This window comes from Sciurus vulgaris (assembly GCF_902686455.1).
Source record: "Sciurus vulgaris genome assembly, chromosome: 9".
NCBI lineage: Eukaryota > Metazoa > Chordata > Mammalia > Rodentia > Sciuridae > Sciurus > Sciurus vulgaris.
Window position 1 is genome coordinate 137213555 of NC_136469.1, and position 21139 is coordinate 137234693.

Sequence of the window (21139 nt, forward strand, 5' to 3'; positions counted from 1 at the left end):
TTTGTGTTATATTAAAAGATTTCAAAACTAATTATTAAAGAAATTAAGCTGTTTCAAACTAAATGTGTTTGGGTAAGTGTATCTTATCTTTAATTAATCACAATGTTTAAACGCATTATGTTAAGTAGAGCTTTTTTGAGCATCACCAGTGTGTTTAATTTATATAGATAATGACAGCTCAACTATTTTTTAAAGCACATGTGTGCCAGTCATTGTGCACTCTACATGAACTAATTCTGAAAGAACTCCTCCATATTAAATAAATATATTTATCATTTCAAGTTTATAAATGTGGAAACTGAAGCATAAAGAAATTAAACAAGTTGCCTAGCATTACACAGCTAGTGTCTGAGGCAGGGAATACTATTGCAAAGTTAGTCAAATTAAACATGTAAAAAACTGTTTTGATTGACTCTAATAGTCCACTTTTTTTTTCTCTCTTTAACACTTTTCTAGTTGATTTGGAGCATATGCGAACAGTAAAACCTGAGAAACATTTACGATTTTGCCAGGAAAATGGTTTTAGTAGCCACTTTGTCTCAGCCAAGACAGGAGACTCTGTAAGTAAAATAATGAATACTGTGTGTTATAAGTAATTTTAACTTTTATTTACTAACATTCCCCGGGCAATAATCTATTCCTTAAATTTTGAAACAAATTAATTACTATTAAAAACATAAAATAGATTACATGCTTATTCTGGTTATATTACTTTTATAACTAATTTAGCATTATTTTATTATTTTAAGGAGTCTTAAAATTCAAAGAATTAAAAGAACATAAATCACCCATAATGCCCATATCCAAGAGGTGACCATTCTTAATTTCATGTGAATTCTTTTTGTCTTCATTTTCTGATATTCACAAGCACTAGTACTGCTACTACTAGCAGATTGCATTTATTGAGTGCTTACTCTGTGACAGGTGCTTTAGTACCTTGATTTTCCCATTTCAAAGGTAAATCTTAAGAGAGGGCATGTAACAGGGCCGAGGTTACCAAACTAATAAGTAGTGGAGGTAGGACTGTGAACCTAAGAAGTGATGTTCAGGGCCCACTCTCCAATTCACAGTAAAAATCCATTAAAGAGTTAAGATACAATATAGAAATACTTTTAAAAATTTTATTTACTATCTTTATCTGTAGAAAAATTAACTCCCCATATGAGTTAATGATATCAGATAGATTTCATAATCTATTAAGTTAATGTTTTAGAATATTTTAACTATATTTATATTGTTTTGTTTCTAAGTTTTGAACATAATGTTCTAATGTAAAATTTTGTTTATAAGATTTTGATGTTTTGATTTTTTTCTTTAGATGGATTCTTTAATAGGGGATTGAAACATATTGTAAATTACTACCAGAAAGGCTAAATTAATTTATATTGTCATCATCATTATATGATTGTTAAACCACTATACCCTTCTTAATATTGAGAATTTATTTTTAAGTTTTTATCAAAGTGGTAGACAAAAGAAAGAAAAAATATGTTTCACTATTAAAATTTGAATTTTCTTGAAGTTGAAATTGTGGTTCAACCTTTAAAAATTTCATTAACAGTTCATTTTCTGCTTATTACCAGTTTATTTTCCATTGCTTTTAAAAAATTTCTTTGACCATTTTTATACTAAAGATAACAGCCATTTGTTATAATTTTTTGTAAATGTTCGCTGCTATCTAGGGTTTAATTTGTTATTTTTTCTTTTTTCTTTTGGTACTGGGAATCAGATGCAGGGCTTTGTGCATGACTCTTTTTTCCTTGAAAATTTCAACCAAAGTTTCACATTTTTCTGTGATTTAATCTTTTTGATATTTTTCCAGGATGATAACCTTCATAGTTTTTATGACTGAGATAAATATTAATAGCATAAAGGATACTTAATCATTTTGGGGGGTTAGGTCCACTTAAATTTGGCCTTTTGGAACTCCTTCTTCCAGGATTGCATGAACATGAACACATGCTCCACATGCCATTTAAAACATACAGTGTCAGTTCTTAATAAACTTGTCTATGGATTCACTGAACTTCTGTCCTCAAATCTTCCTAGGAATCTTTTGTCATTTTAGGATGATTTTAACTTCCAGTATTTTAGCTCGTGATTAGCTTGGTATTTTCTGTACTTACATTGAACCATCATTAAAAATGCTCATTGTTTTCTTTATAAACACTTCTTTGAAATGGTTTAAAGCACATATGTGCCAGTTATTGTGCACTTGTGGAATCAATTGAATACTCCTTGTTGTCTCTAGATCCAGGTTACTTCTATTTCCCTTCATTGATTGTGTTGAGCTCCTGGCTTACAGTACTTTCTCTGTCATAACTGTTAGTGATTTCAGTATCCTTATTTGTCTTCTACCACACCTGAGCCACTCATTCCTGTGAGTGTCATTAAAAATCATTGCAGTCCTTCTGTTGAATCACTAATCACTGACCACTACCCTGCTTTGTCTTTCCAGCTCACAGCCTGAATGTCCTAACCCAGTGTTTTACTCAGCTTTTTTTTGCTGCTTGACCAAAAGACCATTCAAGAACAGAGGAGGAAAAGTTTATTTTGGGACTCACTGTTTTAGAGGTCTCAGTATAGAGGGTCAGTTCCATTGCTTTGGGCCCCAGATGAGGCAGAATATCATGGCAGAGTAAATCTGTTCAGGACAAGATTCTAGAAAGCAGAGACTACTCCATTCATGAGACAAAATATATACCCCAATGACCTACCTCCTCCAGGTATACCCTGCCTGCTATAGTTACCACCCACTTAATACATGCATCTGTATTAATGAAATGATTAGTTTAAGCTCTCAATCATTTCACCTCTGAACTTTCTTGCACTGTCTCATAGATGAGCTTTTGGGGATACCTTATATTTAAACCATAACACCCTGTCATTTTTTTAACCTAACCAGGACCTGTAAGATATTGATGTTGAGTCCTTTTAAAAATCCCTAACCTCCTTTTATGTCCTCATTTTTGCCTCCTCCTTACTAAATCTCATGGTCAATCTAAACCCTTATTCCCTCAGTTCCTCTTCCCCTCATTCGCACTGTCATACTCACTTGGCCAAATCTTAATTCTGCTTTAAAGCAAGCCTCCACTTTCCTGTGGCTGCACCAAGGTATGTGATCACAAAAAAATAGAGGCAGAGGCATACCAGACGTTTCACTTCAGAATTACAATGATTAACGGCAAGTGGGCCCTTAATGCTGCTTGTGTTCCTCTCCTTTCATCTCACCCTCTTATCTGGATGACTATTTCATAGCTTCTCTTCTCTCTTCAAATGTCTAAACATTCTCCTCCACCCTCTCTACTGGTGACCCTGTTTCCTATTTTCTAAGAAATTTGAAACAAAGAGAAGACAACATAATCATGTTACCACATCTACAGTAATCCCTGTCTTCTCTTCTCCTCATCTGTTCCCAAACTTCTTCCCCATGGTTACTGTAGGATCTGTGCTCCTAGGAAGGGTGACCCTCCATTAAGAACTATACTGGGCCCATTTCCCTTTGCCTAATCTATGATATATCAATTCACTTTTCCCAGCATCATCATTTTTTCCCATCTACTGGATTATAAGCATACAATATACTATGACATATCTTAAAAATAAGAAAACTCTCAATTCCACATCTCTCTCCATTACCGTATTTCTTTGCTCACTTTCTAGCAGAAGGCTTTGAAAGAGTTGTCTCCAGTTTCTCTCCTTTCATTTTCTGTTGATCAGTTCCAGCAGACTTTTGCTGCTATGGTCAGAGGTCACCAGCAACCTCTTTTTTGCTTAATCTAGTGGTCACTTCTTGGTCCGCATCTTTCTTATTTAGTAATTGCATAAAAAATAGTGCTTACTCTTTCCTCTTTGAAATAGTTTCTTCATCTAACTTCTAGGATACTATGCTTCCTGATTTCCTTCTACCTAAGTAGTCTTTCATCTTGTCTCTTGAACCTCTAAATATTGGAATGCTGTAGGGCTCAGTTCTGGGGTATCTCATTTTCTAAACTTATTCCATGAGTACCTAATTTAGTCTCAGGACTGTGCCCGGACTCATAGATCCAACTGCCCCCTTGACATCACCACTGAGATGTTTAACAGTTTAACACAGTTTAAGAGTTTAACAGCTCTTGATATTCTCTTCTCAAATCTCACAGTATTCCCCACTTCTAAAATGGCATACCTATTCTTCCTGTTGCTCAGATAAAGAAAATTTTGGAGTCATCCTTGACTCTCCTTTCTCTCACAACCCACATCTGTCCATCACCAATTCCTTTTGGCTCTTCTTTAATGATAAATCCAGATCCTGATGAATGTTTCTTACCAACTCCACTGCTACAACTTTGGTTTAGCTTCCATAATCTCTTACATTAATCTCCTTGCTGATATTTCTTTTTGTTCACTTGCAATTCTGTAGTGAATGCTTAACACACCAACTGGATGGGTCCTGACAAAACAAAAGTCCTGCCCGGCCATTCTCCTTTGGGTTCCATTGAGCTCCAAGAAAATGCCAAATGCCTCTCAAAAGCCCACAAGATCATACATGATTTGTACCCCCTTCATCTCTTTGCCTTTCTTCTTTTATGATCCTTCTTTTTCTCTCTACTCCATCATATTAGCTTTTCTGTTGTTCCTTCAACATTGACCATCAGGGAACTAAAACATGCTTTTTTGAAGTAAAATAGCATAAACTTTTCAAAGTATGTGCCCTCTTTTTTATTATAAATTAAAATTAAATTATTAAAGTCATGGTAAATATTCAGTGAGTAATCACGAGATGAATAGGGCTGGGCATATGGTAGGACACTTTTGAGGCAAAGATAAGTTATAGTGCAATAAATATCAGGATGGAAGCTCTGGGAATCATAATGGACCTGCCATAGACTGACTGCATATAGAAAAGCATATGTAGATTTCTGTTGAACTATAATAGATAAAGGAGTATATTGGTTCCTTTATTCTAAAATGATAAAATACAGTAAAGAGTAGCAAGCCATTTTACTCAAGAGACATGAGTGTTTGTTGAAATTGATAAGAAAGCCGGAAAGATTATTACCCAGACCATTATAATATTTTTAAGATACACTAGAGTGAGCTCAAAGAACCAAATGGAGTTGGCAGTGATAAACCAGAGCAGTAAAATATAGATTAATTTATTTTTATTTTCTTCAGGAATTTAAGGGAGTTTGTTATGCTAGTAGGTGTGTGTTTTTAAAGTGGTGATTGTACTTGGCATGTCAAATATTTACAAACGTGCGTTTAGGGATAAATATAAGTTTAGACTAATTCACTGAATTTCATGGACTTTCAAAGTATAGTTCAGTCACTTGAAAAATGATAAGTTGTTAACGAAGTTATTTTTGGAATCACATGCTACATCATATTTTTGCAATTCTTGTTATTTATCAATTTTTAGAAAATTCAGTTTATTTTAAGGTAACTTAAACATGCTTGTTTTAAATCATTTAAAACTATTTTTGTTATATAGGTCTTCCTGTGCTTCCAGAAAGTTGCTGCTGAAATCCTTGGGATAAAATTAAACAAAGCAGAAATAGAACAGTCACAGGTGATTATCTTGAACTGTATATTTTTTAAAAATTAATGAATTTTTAACAGGTCATTAGTTTTTGCCTATAAATCTCATGCATTCTATGTACATATCCTATAAAACCTTGGAAATAGATTGTGTGTATGAATCAGTGTTAATTGCAGAAGATGAAGGATGTGAACTTTGGAACATACTATGATGTCCTTGAAACTTCATTTTGCCCCTTTTTGGTGGAAAGGAAAAGGTACTAAAAATTTAATCAGTGGCTAATTCATGAGTTGAGGTTCTGAGTATATTGTTTTACACTTCTTCATTTAGGCTCTTTCTGGGTTATCTGTTCATCTTTAAAACACCTTCCACTATAATATTAGTTCTTGATGTTATCCGTATAATAGTGTTATTAATTGTTGAGAATTTCTGGGTTCTTTCACTTGATAGTTGATAGTTGAAGTTTCCTTGATAGTTGCCTTAGACTTAAAACAAAACAGATACCAGCAGTCAAGAACTTGAAGATGCCATTATGATTGCACTCTAAGTCACGTGTTTGATAGAAAGAAAAATTAGAGCAAGAGTCTACATGGTTAAACTTCACAAGTGGTTTGGTTAGAAGCAACAAACTAACAACATTTTCCCTCAATTTTCTCTATCCTTCCCCCTTTGCCATACAGCTAAAAGGTATAATTATTTTTTCTGATCCTTAATTTTTCTTTCTTTTAAAGTTATTTCTGTGTCACCTTCTTATGGTTTCTGGGGTATGTGTGTGTAATTAGAACAGATATGAATTAAAAATTGTTACACTGATATGGTTATGTCTAGGACTTGATTAAAATATTTGGGACTTGAAATTTGCTACTTTTAATTTGCATGATTTAAAGGCATTTTTTTTCAGTACTTTCTATGGCCAGACACAAAGATAAGATATTTTGTGCTGTGTAAACAGTTCCCAGACACATAAAAAATAGTTAACATGGTTTTAGTTTGGGAGAATACAAGAAAGAAGAGTCAACATGATTTGTTTGATCACGCAGACCCCTGCAGACCTCAGAGATTCTGTGGGTTTTCTACTTTTCTCCTTCTTTTTCTTTTCTTTTCTTTTTTTTTTTTTTATTATTGTAAACAAATGGGATACATGTTGTTTCTCTATTTGTACATGGAGTCAAGGCATACCATTTGTGTAATCATAAATTTACATAGGGTAATATTGTTTGATTCATTCTGTTATTTTTTTCCCTTCCGCCCCACCCCTCCCACCCCTCTTTTCTCTTTATACAGTCCTTCCTTCCTCCATTCTTACCACCCTCCTTATCCCTAACCCTAAACCTAACCCTAACCCTAACGCTAACCCCTCCCACCCCCCATTATATATCCTCATCCGCAGATCATTCGTCCTTTAGTTTTTTGAGATTGGCTTATCTCACTTAGCATGATATTATCCAGTTTCATCCATTTGCCTGCAAATGCCATAATTTTATCATTCTTCATGGTGGAGTAATATTCCATTGTATATATATGCCACAGTTTCTTTATCCATTCATCAACTGAAGGGCATCTAGGTTGGTTCCACAATCTGGCTATGGTGAATTGAGCAGCAATGAACATTGATGTGCCTGTACCTCTGTAGTATGCTGATTTTAAGTCCTTTGGGTATAGGCCAAGGAGTGGGATAGATGGGTCAAATGGTGGTTCCATTCCATGCTTTCTGAGGAATCTCCATATTGCTTTCCAGAGTGGCTGCACTAATTTGCAACCCCACCAACAATGTATGACTATACCTTTCTCCCCACATCCTCGCCAACACCTATTGTTGCTTGTGTTCTTGATAATCGCCATTCTAATTGGGGTGAGATGAAATCTTAGGGTGGTTTTGATTTGCATTTCTCTTATTACTAAAGATGTTGAACTTTTTTCATGTATCTGTTGATTGCTTGTAGATCTTCTTCTGTGAAGTGTCTGTTCATTTCTTTAGCCCACTTGTAGATTGGATTATTTGTATTCTTGGTGTAGAGTTTTTTGAGTTCTTTATAGATTCTGGAAATTAGCGCTCTATCTGAAGTATGAGTGGCAAAGATATTCTCCCACTCTGTAGGCTCTCTCTTCACATTACTGACAGTTTCCTTTGCTGAGAGAAAGCTTTTTAGTTTGAATCTATCCCAGTGGTTGATTCTAGCTTTTATTTCTTGTGCTATGGGAGTCCTGTTAAGGAAGTCTGCTCCTAAGCCAACAAGTTGAAGGTTTGGACCTACTTTTTCTTCTATAATCTGCAGGGTCTCTGGTCTGATTCCGAGGTCCTTGATCCATTTTGAGTTGAGTTTTGTGCAGGCTGAGAGATAGGGGTTTAATTTCATTCTGTTGCATATGGTTTTCCAGTTTTCCCAGCACCATTTGTTGAAGAGGCTATCTTTTCTCCATTGCATATTTTTGGCCCCTTTGTCTAGTATTGGAAAATTGTATTTATTTGGGTTTGTGTCCATGTCCTCTATTCTGTACCATTGATCTACCTGTCTATTTTGGTACCAATACCATGCCGTTTTTGTTACTATTGCTTTGAAATAGAGTTGAAGATATGGTATTGCGATACCCCCTGCTTTGCTCTTTCTCCTGAGGATTGCTTTAGCTATTCTGGGTTTTTTATTCTTCCAGATGAATTCCATAATTGCTTGCTCTATTTCTGTAAGGTACATCATTGGGATTTTAATTGGAATTGCATTGAATCTGTATAGCACTTTAGGTAGTATGGCCATTTTGACAATATTAATTCTGACTACCCAAGAACATGGAAGATCTTTCCATCTTCTAAGGTGTTCTTTAATTTCTTTCTTTAGTGTTCTGTAGTTCTCACTGTAGAGGTCTTTCACCTCTTTTGTGAGATTGATTCCCAAGTATTTTATTTTTTTCCATGCTATTGTGAATGGGGTAGTTTTCCTAATTTCTCTTTCTGAAGATTCATCACTTATGTATAAAAATGCATTGGATTTATAAGCATTGATCTTGTAACCTGCTACTTTACTGAATTCACTTATGAGTTCTAAAAGTTTTCTGGTAGAATTTCCAGGTTCCTCTAAATATATAATCATGTCATCAGCAAACAGGGATAGTTTGAGTTCTTCTTTTCCAATTCATATCCCTCTAATTTCTTTGGTTTGTCTAATTGCTCTGGCTAGAGTGTCAGGAACGATGTTGAATAGAAGTGGTGAAAGAGGCCATCCCTGCCTTGTTCCAGTTTTTAGGGGGAATGCTTTCAGTTTTTCACCATTTAGAATGATATTGGCCATGGGCTTAGCGTAGATGGCCTTTACAACGTTAAGGAATGTTCCCACTACCCCAATTTTTTCCAGTGTTTTGAGCATGAAGCGATGCTGTATTTTATCGAATGCTTTTTCTGCATCTATTGAAATAATCATGTGATTCTTAACTTTAAGTCTGTTGATATGGTGGATGACATTTATTGATTTCTGGATGTTGAACCAACCTTGCATCCCTGGGATAAAACCCACTTGATCGTGGTGCACTATCTTTTTAATACATTTTTGTATGTGATTTGCTAAAATTTTGTTGAGAATTTTTGCGTCGATGTTCATTAAGGATATTGGTCTGAAATTTTCTTTCCTCTATGTGTCTCTGTCTGGTTTAGGTATCAGGGTGATACTGGCTTCATAGAATGAGTTTGGGAGGGTTCCCTCCTCTTCTATTTCATGGAATACTTTGAGGAGTATTGGAATGAGCTCTTCTTTAAAGGTTTTGTAGAACTCGGCTGAGAACCCATCTGGTCCCGGACTTTTCTTTGTTGGTAGGCTTTTGATGACCTCTTCTATTTCATTGCTTGAAATTAATTTATTTAAGTTGTGGATGTCCTCCTCGTTCAGTTTAGGTAATTCATAAGTCTCCAGAAACTTGTTGATGTCTTTGAGGTTTTCTGTTTTGTTGGAGTATAGATTTTCAAAATTGCTTCTAATTATGTTTTGTATTTCACTCGTGTCTGTTGTGATATTTCCTTGTTCATTCCGAATTTTAGTAATTTGAGTTTTCTCTTTCTCTTGGTTAGTGTGGCTAAGGGCTTATCAATTTTATTTTTTCAAAGAACCAACTCTTTATTTTGTTAATTTTTCCAATTGTTTCTTTTGTTTCAGTTTCATTGATTTCTGCTCTGATTTTAACTGTTTCCTGTCTTCTACTACTTTTGGTGTTGTTCTGCTCTTCTTTTTCTAGGGCTTTGAGCTGTAGTGTTAAGTCGTTTATTTGTTGATTTCTACTTCTTTTGTTGAATGTGCTCCATGAAATCTTCCTCTAAGTACTGCTTTCATAGTGTCCCAGAGATTTTGATACGATGTGTCTTTGTTCTTGTTTACTGCTAAGAATTTTTTTATTTCCCTTCTGATGTCTTCTGTTATCCATTCATCATATAATAGTGTATTATTTAATCTCCAGGTATTAGAGAAGTTTCTGTTTTTTATTCTGTCCTTTATTTCTAATTTCAATCCATTATGATCTGATAGAGTACAAGGTAGTATCTCTATCTTCTTGTATTTGCTAACAGTAGCTTTGTGGCATAAAATATGGTCTATTTTAGAGAAGGATCCATGTGCTGCTGAGAAGAAAGTATGTTCGTTCTTTGTTGGATTGGTATATTCTATATATGTCGGTTAAGTCTAAATTGTTGATTGTGTTATTGAGATCTGTGGTTTCTTTATTCAATTTTTGTTTGGAAGGTCTATCCAGTGGTGAGAGAGGTGTGTTAAAATCCCCTAGTATTATTGTGTTGTGGTCTGTTTGATTTCTGGAATTGAGAAGGATTTGTTTGATGTACATGGATGAGTCAATGTTCGGGGCATAGATATTTATGATTGTTATGTGTTGCTGATTTATGCTTCCCTTAAGCAGTATGTAATGTCCTTCTTTATCCCTTCTGACTAGTTTTGGCTTGAAGTCCACATTATCTGAAATGAGGATGGATACTCCAGCTTTTTTTGCTGTGTCCGTGTGCATGGTATGTTTTTTCCCATCCTTTCACCTTTAGTCTATGGGTATCTCTTTCTATGAGATGAGTCTCTTGCAGGCAGCATATTGTTGGATTTTTCTTTTAATCCAGTCTGCCAGTCTATGTCTTTTGATTGATGAGTTCAGGCTATTAACATTCAGGGTTATTATTGTGATGTGATTTGTATTTGCCAGTCATTTGACTCATTTTTGTTTTTTGACATGATTTGGTTTCTCCTTTATTTGGCTATTCCTTTAGACTAGTTCCTCCCGTTGCTGATTTGCATCATTGTTTTTCATCTCTTCCTCATGGAATATTTTGCTGAGAATGTTTCTGTAATGCCGGCTTTCTTTTTGTAAATTCCTTTAGCTTTTGTTTATCATGGAAGGATCTTATTTCATAGTCAAATCTGAAAGTAAAGTTTTGCTGGGTATAAGATTCTTGGTTGGCATCTGGTTTCTTTCAGGGCTTGGTAAATGTTGTTCCAGTCCCTTCTAGCTTTTAGGGTCTGGATTGAAACATCTGCTGATATTCTTATTGTTTCCCCCTGAATGTAATTTGATTCTTTTCTCTCGCAGCCTTTAAAATTCTGTCTTTATTTTGTGTGTTAGGTATTTTCATAATAATGTGCCTTGGTGTGGGTCTGTTGTAATTTTGTATATTTGAGTCCTATAAGCCTCTTGTACTTGGTTTTCCATTTCATTCTTCAGATTTGGGAAATTTTCTGATATTATTTCATTGAATAGATTGTTCATTCCTTTGGTTTGTTTCTCTAGGCCTTCCTCAATCCCAATAATTCTTAAATTTGGCCTTTTCATGATATCCATAATTCTTGTAGATTCTGTTCATGATTTCTTACCATCTTCTCTGTTTGTTCAACTTTGTTTTCAAGATTAAATATTTTGTCTTCAATGTCTGAGGTTCTGTCTTCCAGTTGTTCTATCCTATTGGTTATGCTTTCTATGGAGTTTTTAACTTGGTTTATTGTTTCCTTCATTTCTAGGATTTCTGTTTGTTTTTTTTCAGTATCTCTAACTCTTTATTGAAATGATTTCTGCTGTCCCGTATTTGCTGTTTTAACTGTTGATTGGTGCGATCATTTAATGCCTACATTTGCTCTTTCATCTCCTCCTTCAATGCCTGCATTTGCTCTTTCATCTCCTTGTTTGCTTTCCTGATTGTTTTAATTATGTACATTCTGAACTCCCTTTCTGACATTTCTTCTGCTGTGCTATCGTTGGGTTTTATTGATATAGTATCTAGGTTTGTTTTGGGACATTTTCTTCCCTTGTTTTCTATATTGGTCAGATGTCAATAGGACTCTGAGATATTGCAGATTTCCTCTATTGGCTTATAGTGTCCCTGTAGATTTCCAGTGTAATCACCTCCCAGCCTTCAGTAGCCTGAAGTCCTTGGAGGAACTTGAAAATGCAGTGCTTCCGAAGAAAGCTGCCCCTGCCCGGCTACTGGTTCCAGGGCTTGGAGCTGGCTCTGTGCAGAAAGGCTCTCACAGGGGGGCCTCCTCCAAGAAGCTGGCCCTGTGGGAGGAAGCCCACAGCCGGAGTGAGCAGGGCTTACCTGGGGAAGACACTAGCTGCCCTGCCCTGCCCTGATAAGCCACCCCTTTCCGTGCCTGCTGCCCAGGCCAAAGCTTCCACCCAGTAGGGGAGACTCACCCCGTGGCTCAGTTTAGTTCGAGTCTCTCAATGCCTCCCCTTCTTGAATCCTGGGTTCTGGAAGCAACTGGAGATGCAGTCACCCTCTAGTCTGCCCATCTTGGATCGCCCCCTCCCCCTTCTTTTTCTAAATGATATCTGTTGCTGGTTAATTGGAGTCTGTGGATGATTACAAGCAGGCATAAGCCATTTATTGATCATGTATTATATACACAATGTCATGATGGATGTAAGAAAGACTTAAGTTTAAGATTGTAGTCCCTGCCTCTAGTAAAGAAAATTAATATATTTTTATGCCACGTACTGTGCTATCTCATTTAATCTTCAGAATAACTCTCTGGGATAGGTGACATTTCATTATTTTACAGTCAGGACACTGAGTCTGTGGAGGAGCTGAGTAACTTGATCACTAAGCCATGGGGAGGGCCGGGTGAAGGCTGGGGTGTGAACACAAGTCTGTCTGACACAAATTCCTCTTGCTGTTACTACTCTCCTGTGTTGGGGGAAGGTGTACAGAGCAGTTTGGAATGCAGAGGAAGGAAAGGACTTAAAAAGAGCTGACATGAACAATGTACCTGGGTAGAGAAGCTTAGATCATATTTAGGAAACAAAAGAGCAGTTTGATTAAAATAAGTGACCATTTGTATTGGAGTATTAGATTATAGGGATTTGTGGAATGCCAAATTGTTGGATGTTGTCTAACCTATAGCAAGTGGGAAATAATTTTTAAGTAGGGAACAAATGACACACATTTTGAGATAGACTTAATCTATTGGGGTGTTTTTGTGTACGGTTGGATAGGAAGGAGATTGAGGTAAGAGACTGGGTTACTGCTATCATGTGGTAAAGACCAGAGTCAAGGCAGAAGAGAAAGGGTGGATGGATTTAAAAGGCATTTCCAAGAAGAATATATAGGGTGTGTGGAATGACTGTATAAGACAGAGAAGACGTCCATTGGAACGCTAAGATTGCTTTGCCTAGAAGAGTGGATACAAGGACCTGCAGTGATTGGTGACTGTCCCTAAGCTGAAAAGCATGCTGGTGCTTCACAGGTGTGTGAGCTGCATGAAGGAGAACTCTTGAGTTTGGCCTGAGCTGTGTGGGGTGCTCAGGTTGCAGGAAGACCCCCAGAGAGGAGGAACTGTGATAATTTTAAAAGGCAAAATTTCCAGGAAACTTTACTTTTCTTAGCTCCCTCTTGTCACAAGGGCATCCAGATATTCTTGATTTAGAGGTATATTTAACATTCAGGCATGATTAACCTAAAGAGATGTTGGATGTGCTAACTTACACAACCCTAACCCTCCCTCCCTGCATACTGCCCTGTTCACTGTGCTCTGAGGTTTCCTTCTGTTTTCAGTTTGCTGGTGGAGCTTGCCTTTAGTTATCAGTGTGAAGGGAAATGTAAGTTACTGGAGCCCTCCTCTATTACGTCTCATAATGCTTCATGTATCCTTCCCTAAACCTGATGCATTGGTAGATGTGCCAGTGAAGTTATTGATTTCACACTTGATATTTCTCAGTGAAACAATTTTGAAAGTTCACTGAAGGGAATGAGAAGTCCTACTTGGGCCTGGTGACATGTGTCTGTAGTTCCAGCACTCAGAATTGCTTGGACCCGGTGGGCAGTATAGTGAACCCCACTGAGAGAGAGGGGAGGAGAGAGAGAGAGAGAGATTGAAAGTATTTTATTTTGAGGGGAAAATTAATGTCAGACTCATCAGTAACATGGGAATTGATGCTGTAGTAATCATTTTATTTCTGACATAAATATTTATAATGAGGCTCAATTTTAGTTTTATTCACTGGTTATTTAAAGGGATTTTGCTATTTTAGTGCTAACCCAGGTTGCTTCTGTTTGGGAATCATAAAATCAAGTTATCAACACATTTTATAAGTTTTACAAGAAAGAAAACAAGGAAAGGAAGAAAGGAAAGTGAATGCAATCTATTTTTTTAAATTGTGTTTATACTTTTGTTTGTTTATTTATTTATAGTACTGGCCATTGAACCCAGGGGTGCTCTATCCCTAAGTTACATCCTTATCCCTTTTTACTTTCTAGTAATGCAGCAAACACATTTCGAGAATCTATTCATTGCCAGGGAACATTACTAAAATCTGTGGACATAGAGATGAATAAGGTAAAGTGCCTATCCTTAAGGAGCTTTGGGATAAATGGAGCAGGAAAACATTTAAACAATTAGGTACATTACAGATGCATTTCTTACAATCCCCAACTTAATTAATAATTTTATTGGCATAATTTTTCGACTTTTCTCCTCCCCCCAAATATTTCCCTCTAAGGTGGTGTAAAAATCGGGACTTTTGTTAACAGATGTTCTGGTTTTTCAGATTATATATATGTTTTTGTTTGCAAAGTAGTCAGGGAAAAATAAATTTTTAACTGCTGTTCTCCAGAAAATTCAGTGTTTAGTTCTTTAATAATGTATTGGATAACCTGTGATGAGATGAAATGCACAGTTTTATTTTGTTTCTAATCTTAATTGTTTGGAAGTTTTGCTATATATGCTTTTGTTAAGGGCTATAAACATGCTGTTAGTCTTGGCATTTTTTTCTTGTCAGTTAATAAACTATGAGTTCATATTTAGTTTGAAGTAGTTGTGCATTAGTTTCTTAAAAACAAAAATTTCTGTAATACGAGACATTCATGAAACTGCTAAAACATATATTATTTGTTGTCCCCTGAGATCGTTTTCATACTGTATATGAAAGTGTCTACTTAGGACCTAGCATGTGGTAGGCACGCTCCAGGTCTCAGCTGAGTCTTCATTAGCATCTTAGTGTGTAGCTGCACTACATGGATGCCATTGAAGGCCTGGTCCTAAGGGTCTTCCCTGCTCTTTCACTTACCTGAATATCGACCTTCTTTAATTAGCCCTTAGGGAACTTAGATTCTTCTTATCCAAGTGTTAATCTTTCTGTCATTTTCTCCAGTGTTTATGAGGACTGCACCAGAATTCCTTTTTCTAAGTACTGCTGCTTGTCTCCCTTAAAGAACACAGGTACTCATTTTGTACATACCCCTCTAACCCTCAGGCATTGAATATTGATTAATGGATTTCCACGTCATATACATTTTTTCTTTTTCCTATTTACCTTTTAAATTTATTTTTTATTTTATTTTATTTTTTTGTGGTGCTGGGGATTTGAACCCAAGGCTTTGTGCTCCCAAGGCAAGCACTTTACCAACTGAGCTATATCCCCTGCCCCTAAATTTATTTTTAAATAAAATTTAAAATCTATCTAGGATCTTAGATACCACATAGATAAACCTTGTATTTTATAAATTATTTGTTTGTGAAGACTGAAGAGATGAAATAACTTACCCAAAGTTATGTTACTGGTAGCATATAATGGCCCCGTTATAGGGAAGAAGAATAGTAGTTTTTATTTTAGCTTCTACTGTGTACAGAGTACTGTGCTTATTAACATGCTGTATCCATGCTTCATATGATAATCTGTAATCTTGCTACACTTTATATATCAACCAGAATATTCTTTAATAGTTTACACATCTGTTTTTTTCTTTTTTGTCCTACTCTTATACATCTCAAGAACAGAGATCTAAATTTAAAGAACCTTTATCTAAATGTTCACAACACCAAGATACAGAGAATAACGTATTTTAGCTTTATGATGTGCTTACTCCATATCCTTGGTCTGGCAAACCATGTCTTTTACTGAAGTAGAAACTATCTAGATTAAGGCACAATTACTCAGTTAATTAAATTTATCTTGAGTGCCTTCCTGTCCTCTTCACACCTTTTAGCCCCCACCCCCAGGCTGCCTCTCCTGGATTCTGGATCTCCACCACTTCCCTTTCCACTATGCTCTTGCAGATGCTCTTTGAGGAGGTCAGAGCTCCTGTTCACCTGCACGGCTCCTTTCCTCCTAGAGCTACTTCATCATTTTCACTGCATTGGCCAGTGGGGGAGAATAATTAAAGTGTACTTTCTGACTCTAAAAATAAAGGTTGGTGTTTTGTAGGTCATATTTTCTCTGAGGAAAAAAATCAATAAATGACTTGTAAACAAGCAAACTGCTGTGAAACGACCTACCATGAAGTTTATGATGTGGAAATTATATTTTTCTATTCATAGAAAGCAAAGTTTTGAATCTGTAGCTTTCATAAGGGTTTCCAGTTTGGAGGAAACATCATACAAAGCTTTTTGTCACACAGTCAAGATCCCCAAGAAAGATGCTGCCTTGTTAATTCTTCTTTAATTTGATAAGATGGATGAGGAAAACCAAAGTCATTTATGTCAGTCAGTACTTTGACCAAAATGTCTGGAGCACAGTCCAGTACCCTGGTTATTTATAGGAGAGGAATAAACCAACAACTGTTGGATAGATGAGTTGTCACTGATTAGAAATCCCTTTTCATCACTGTGATTCATAGTTTAACATTAAGCAGTAGGTTTAAGGAGGCTGGGTGGTGGTGCTCAACAGTTCACTGAGGCGCCTCCTCCGCCTCATCTTGTGGTTAGTGCTTCTGTCAGTGGCTGAGTGCCTAGCAAATCTTGAGTCTTGTCTGGAAGTTAATACTGTTTGCTACAGAACTTAAGCAGATTGGATCTAAGGTAATACATCTATATACCTTAGCATCCTATTCATTTGTTCTCAGTTGTTTGTCAAATCTTCATTTATAAATATCTTCATAAGAGCAACCCATATCAAGATTCTTTTCTGTTTGTGTTAATAAATTAATAGGTGATAGTGTAAAGGAAGGATTTTCTGGAATAAGATATTTGCAGTCATACGGAAAAGCGAAGATAGCTTCAAGTCTAAAAATGATGGGGAGCTTGTTATCTCTGTCATGCATGTTGTTCCATCCTAAGGGCTGTAGCAGTTAAAAACATTATACAGTAAATTTTGATTTGAAAACAATAGCTGTTAAGAGCTTCTTAATATGAGCTGCTGTTTGTGAAGACAATAAATATTGTGTAATTTTTTTTACATGTCCCACAGGTCGCACTTTGAACTTGTTATTTTTGTTTGGCAGTTTGGAAGCACAGAGGTCAGGATTAGGAGGAGTGGAAGAGTAATTTCAAAAGGAAATTTTGGTCAAGTGACAAATATTATTAAATGTAAAAATTGCCTCTAATTTCTTCATTCTTTGCCCTGCCTTGAAAGATGCTTAATTACTCCTTCCTTTGTGTTCTTATAGCATAGATCCACTAGTAAAGCATTTGAGTTGCATGTCATATAGTCATATAGCTGCTGGTGACTAGATCCTGTGTAATTTACCCCTGTGTTCCCAGCAGAGAGTATTTGGCACATAGAATCCTCAGCGGTGTGTGTCGTAGGAAATGGAATTGATTCTCTTACTGTATTTTAGTGTAGCAAAGCCTAATGATTCTTGATAGTCCTCTAATATACTGGGTATTATAGATGTTATATATACTTGTGGGGTGAAAAGTAGAACTTACATGTCCTGCAGGTTCAATGGACATATCTATTTCAGTATTTAAATAGAATTATAAAGAGTAATGTTTATTGGGTTTCTATTCCTATTCTTTCCTTTTGTTTGCATGCCTTCTGCTATTTCTTTTGTGACATGTTTAAATTTATATGTTGATTTTCTTTTTCTACTTTGGTATTCCCTTCTGTTTTCAGTCACTGAACATACTTTTCATTCTCTTTCTCTTTCTCTCCCTTTCCTTCCCTCCCTCCCTCTTTTTTATTCTTTCTCCTTCATCATGTTTATGTTGTATGGAATTGACAGCATATTGTCAGGGCAGAAATAGTGAAGTATCCGGAAGAAGATAATCAACATACCAGCTCTTCTCAGAGTAGAATCTGTTCAGTACAATAGTCAGGTATTAATGGATAACTTATTGCAATTTGGGGAGGTGGGCGGGGAGGACCAGTGAATGCTCTCTTGTTCTTCATTCCTTGTGAATGAAGTTTGGATGATAATTGTACATTTTTGTAAATCAATATTGCATAAATCTGTTTTAAAACTTTGAAAAATTGATCCTTTGCCAGAAGACTTAAAAATTAAATAAGAAATTGAGAACAAATTAAAATAACACTTCAGTTACTTTTAAACATGTTTGTCTTTATGGTTGTGTTTATTACACCTGCAGTGAAGGGGAGAATGGAGGCAGCTCTTGCCTTATTCATTCCTTGTTGTTTTTTCTGACATAGCTGGGAACTGAAAGAGTATTTTCAAATTTGCCTTGAATTGCCCTTTTTTGTCTGCTTCTATGCACAGACTTAAAGAAAACAGTAAAGGATTTGTTTTAGTTTAAATTATTACTTAGAGATAAATATTAGGGCATTTTGTTAAATCCATTGTTTTGGATGTTCCTTTACATATATGGCTTATGGAAAAGAGAGAAGAGTTAAAAAGTGTCTTTTAGATTGAATTATTTTAAAAACATGAATATGAAGTAATTTTCTAAATTCCTCATTATACCTTATTTTGTTAGAGTCATTGTTCACAAACCAATAGTTATTTAGAAGTAAGTCAGGAATTTGGGAGGCAAGATTTAAAAACTGGAGAAGTCTGAACACTTGGTTGCTCAGAACATCTCTGCTTTCTCTGTGAGTCCTCTTCAACACACCTCTCCTCACTGATGCACAGACCACTGTAAACATTCTAAGAAAAGGCGTGGCTGAGTGTCCTGGCTTATGGCAAAAATCATGAATTAAAGTATGTGTAAATGATTTATTTTAATTCTTTTAAATTATAATCAGGATTTAGATTGTCATATTGCTCTGCCACATTTTTATGAGACTTGTGTGATAGCTGCCAATTAATGTTATAAAACCAGAAAAGCCTCAATAACTGAGTTGCTATTGCCTCTTTAAGAAAAAAAGAAACAAACAAGAAAACCAAAAAACACAGCTGTTCATTAGTTCTGATTGATTCTTTCAATATCAACTCCTGTTTCTTTTATGATGTTTATCATCAGGAGTTCACCAAAGTTCAGAAAATAAAAATATACTGTGAGGAGCTCTTTCTGATGTACGGATAATAACTCTTTGCTCTTATGACAGAGGGTGGTGAAGGCAGATATTGTAAACTACAACCAGGATCCCATGTCAAGAACGGTCCACCCGCCCCGGAGCTCCATGTGTGTGGTGCAGTGAGTGTGTCCTCCTGTGCTGAAGCGCTGGCCGCCTCACCCTGAGTGGGCCTGGGCCGTCTCGGAGCTTGCCTGTCAGTGACCACTCTCCTCCCCGCTCGCTTCATCTTTAAGTGCTGCCTCTCAGCCGCAGGCAGCGCCTTGGACTGAAAGGAATTCAGCTATGAGACCACACACTTTGAAGTCAAAACGGAAAGCCCACTCTCTGGCATTGGACTGCTTCATTGAAAGGAGTGATGTTGGTTCTTTGTACCCTCACTTGTTTTTTTCCCAGTGTAAATTTTTTAACCAAATGTGAAAACTATCCACGTCTTGATCATCAGCCAGGATTTTGCCACAACACAGTTCCATTCTCTTATCTGAACTCACATGTGTCATAGTGTGCTTCAGAGTGCAAATACTGAAACAAGTCACACATTTTGCCTGCAGTTCCTTAAGAAGGCATTCTTTTGCTGTCTGTTGTAAGTGAAAATATGTAAAGCTGTACCTAACTGAAAATGCTTGAAATAAGGCTGTAATAGAAATATTTTTTCATTTTTTAAAAAGGGGCCTAAATTGTTTATACTATAGTTTGTAACTCAAAAAGCAGTGTGTATTTAATATTGTATTTTTATTACCGTATCATGGTCATTATGTATTGTATTATGCTCAGCTTAGATGGCTTTATGAATTTTAATAAGTGTTCAGCTGATGCTCCACGTGGACTCTTCCCTACAGAGTGTCTAAGAGTACTCCAGAATGAGTCATAACATCCTGTTAGATCACTGTGGATCAGACTGTACCTGATGTTCAGATGTTTTTCTCTCACAAATAAATTTATTTAAATTAAATTTTTAAAAACTTCTTTCAGCCTTATTTCTTTTCATTATAGAAAAAGTGTAACTGAAAGCACGATCAGGGATTCCGTAGCTTCAGTGCACGGTCAGTCTCTTGGAGTTGCTTGGTTATCATGTTGGACTGATCACAGTCCGAGTTCCGCACGAGGCGGGGGCGTTTCAGCAGCTCCTTAGCAGCCGCATCCCGCCTTTCTGCTTCTCTCACGCTGCTCTCACCTCTGCGCAGGGAGAGCTGTGAACTCATTCCTGTCTGCTTTGCGTTTCCTCCTGTTGCTGCTCCGTGGAACCCTCTGCTGGCAACCCCGACCCTCCCATTGTCCGTCTCCTGCCACGAGACTTTGGGCACCATGAAGAAGTGTTCTCTTGGTCGTGGTCATGGTTCAGTTTTTGTGTCCGGGCACAGTGCCTGGCGTGATGGGTGCTCTGTTTGCCACATTGAAACCAGAATGAAGGCCACCCGTACAAAGCCAGCTGCAGCTCCACGCTACTCCTCCTCAGATGGCACCGCCCTTCCTGCATTAAGCCAGAGCTGTTCTACTCCTGCCTGTTTAATGAGCCACGAGCTAATGGAAGGGCAGTGCTGTGTCTCTTCTCTCTCATGTCCCTCACAGGAAATTTGCCACAAGTGTGTGCAGAAGTTTTGGACACTTGATTTTGGAGCTGTGAGGAATCTTAGGAAAATTGTTTCAGGTCCTTGTGTGGCTAAGGAAACAAGTGTGGCAAAAAAAAGTAACTTACCAGAGATCATGGAAGCTCAGCGGTAGACCTGGTAGATCATCCGTGTCTGGGTCAAGAAATTAAATTTAAAAAATTTGAATTAAAGGTGATTTTAAAATGTTGACTGTACTCATTAGGTAGTAGATCTAACTTCTTTATTTGGATTTCTGTATCTTTTGTAATAATTTAGCACCCTTTTAAGCCCTTCAAGGTGATAAACTCTTCACACGAGTTCATTTTATCCTTCCTTTCAACATCTTCCTGACGTATGTGGACCCGGGCCTTTA

The 21139-nt window shown here is 36.6% G+C and overlaps 1 protein-coding gene across 2 annotated transcripts in view; it reads left to right on the forward strand.

The window, feature by feature from the left end:
• Window positions 1-20143, forward strand: part of RAB28 (RAB28, member RAS oncogene family) — an 80323-nt gene extending 60180 nt beyond the window's left edge. The window contains exons 5-8 of one of the 2 annotated variants that reach the window (XM_079153622.1): window positions 457-560; window positions 5474-5551; window positions 17931-18024; window positions 19211-20143. In XM_079153622.1, the coding sequence (XP_079009748.1) occupies window positions 457-560; window positions 5474-5551; window positions 17931-18020 (272 nt within the window). In that variant the 3' untranslated portion in view covers window positions 18021-18024; window positions 19211-20143. The remainder of the gene's footprint in view (window positions 1-456; window positions 561-5473; window positions 5552-17930; window positions 18025-19210) is intronic. The other variant, XM_079153621.1, reaches the window with a different exon arrangement.
• The last annotated feature ends 996 nt before the right edge of the window (window positions 20144-21139 follow it).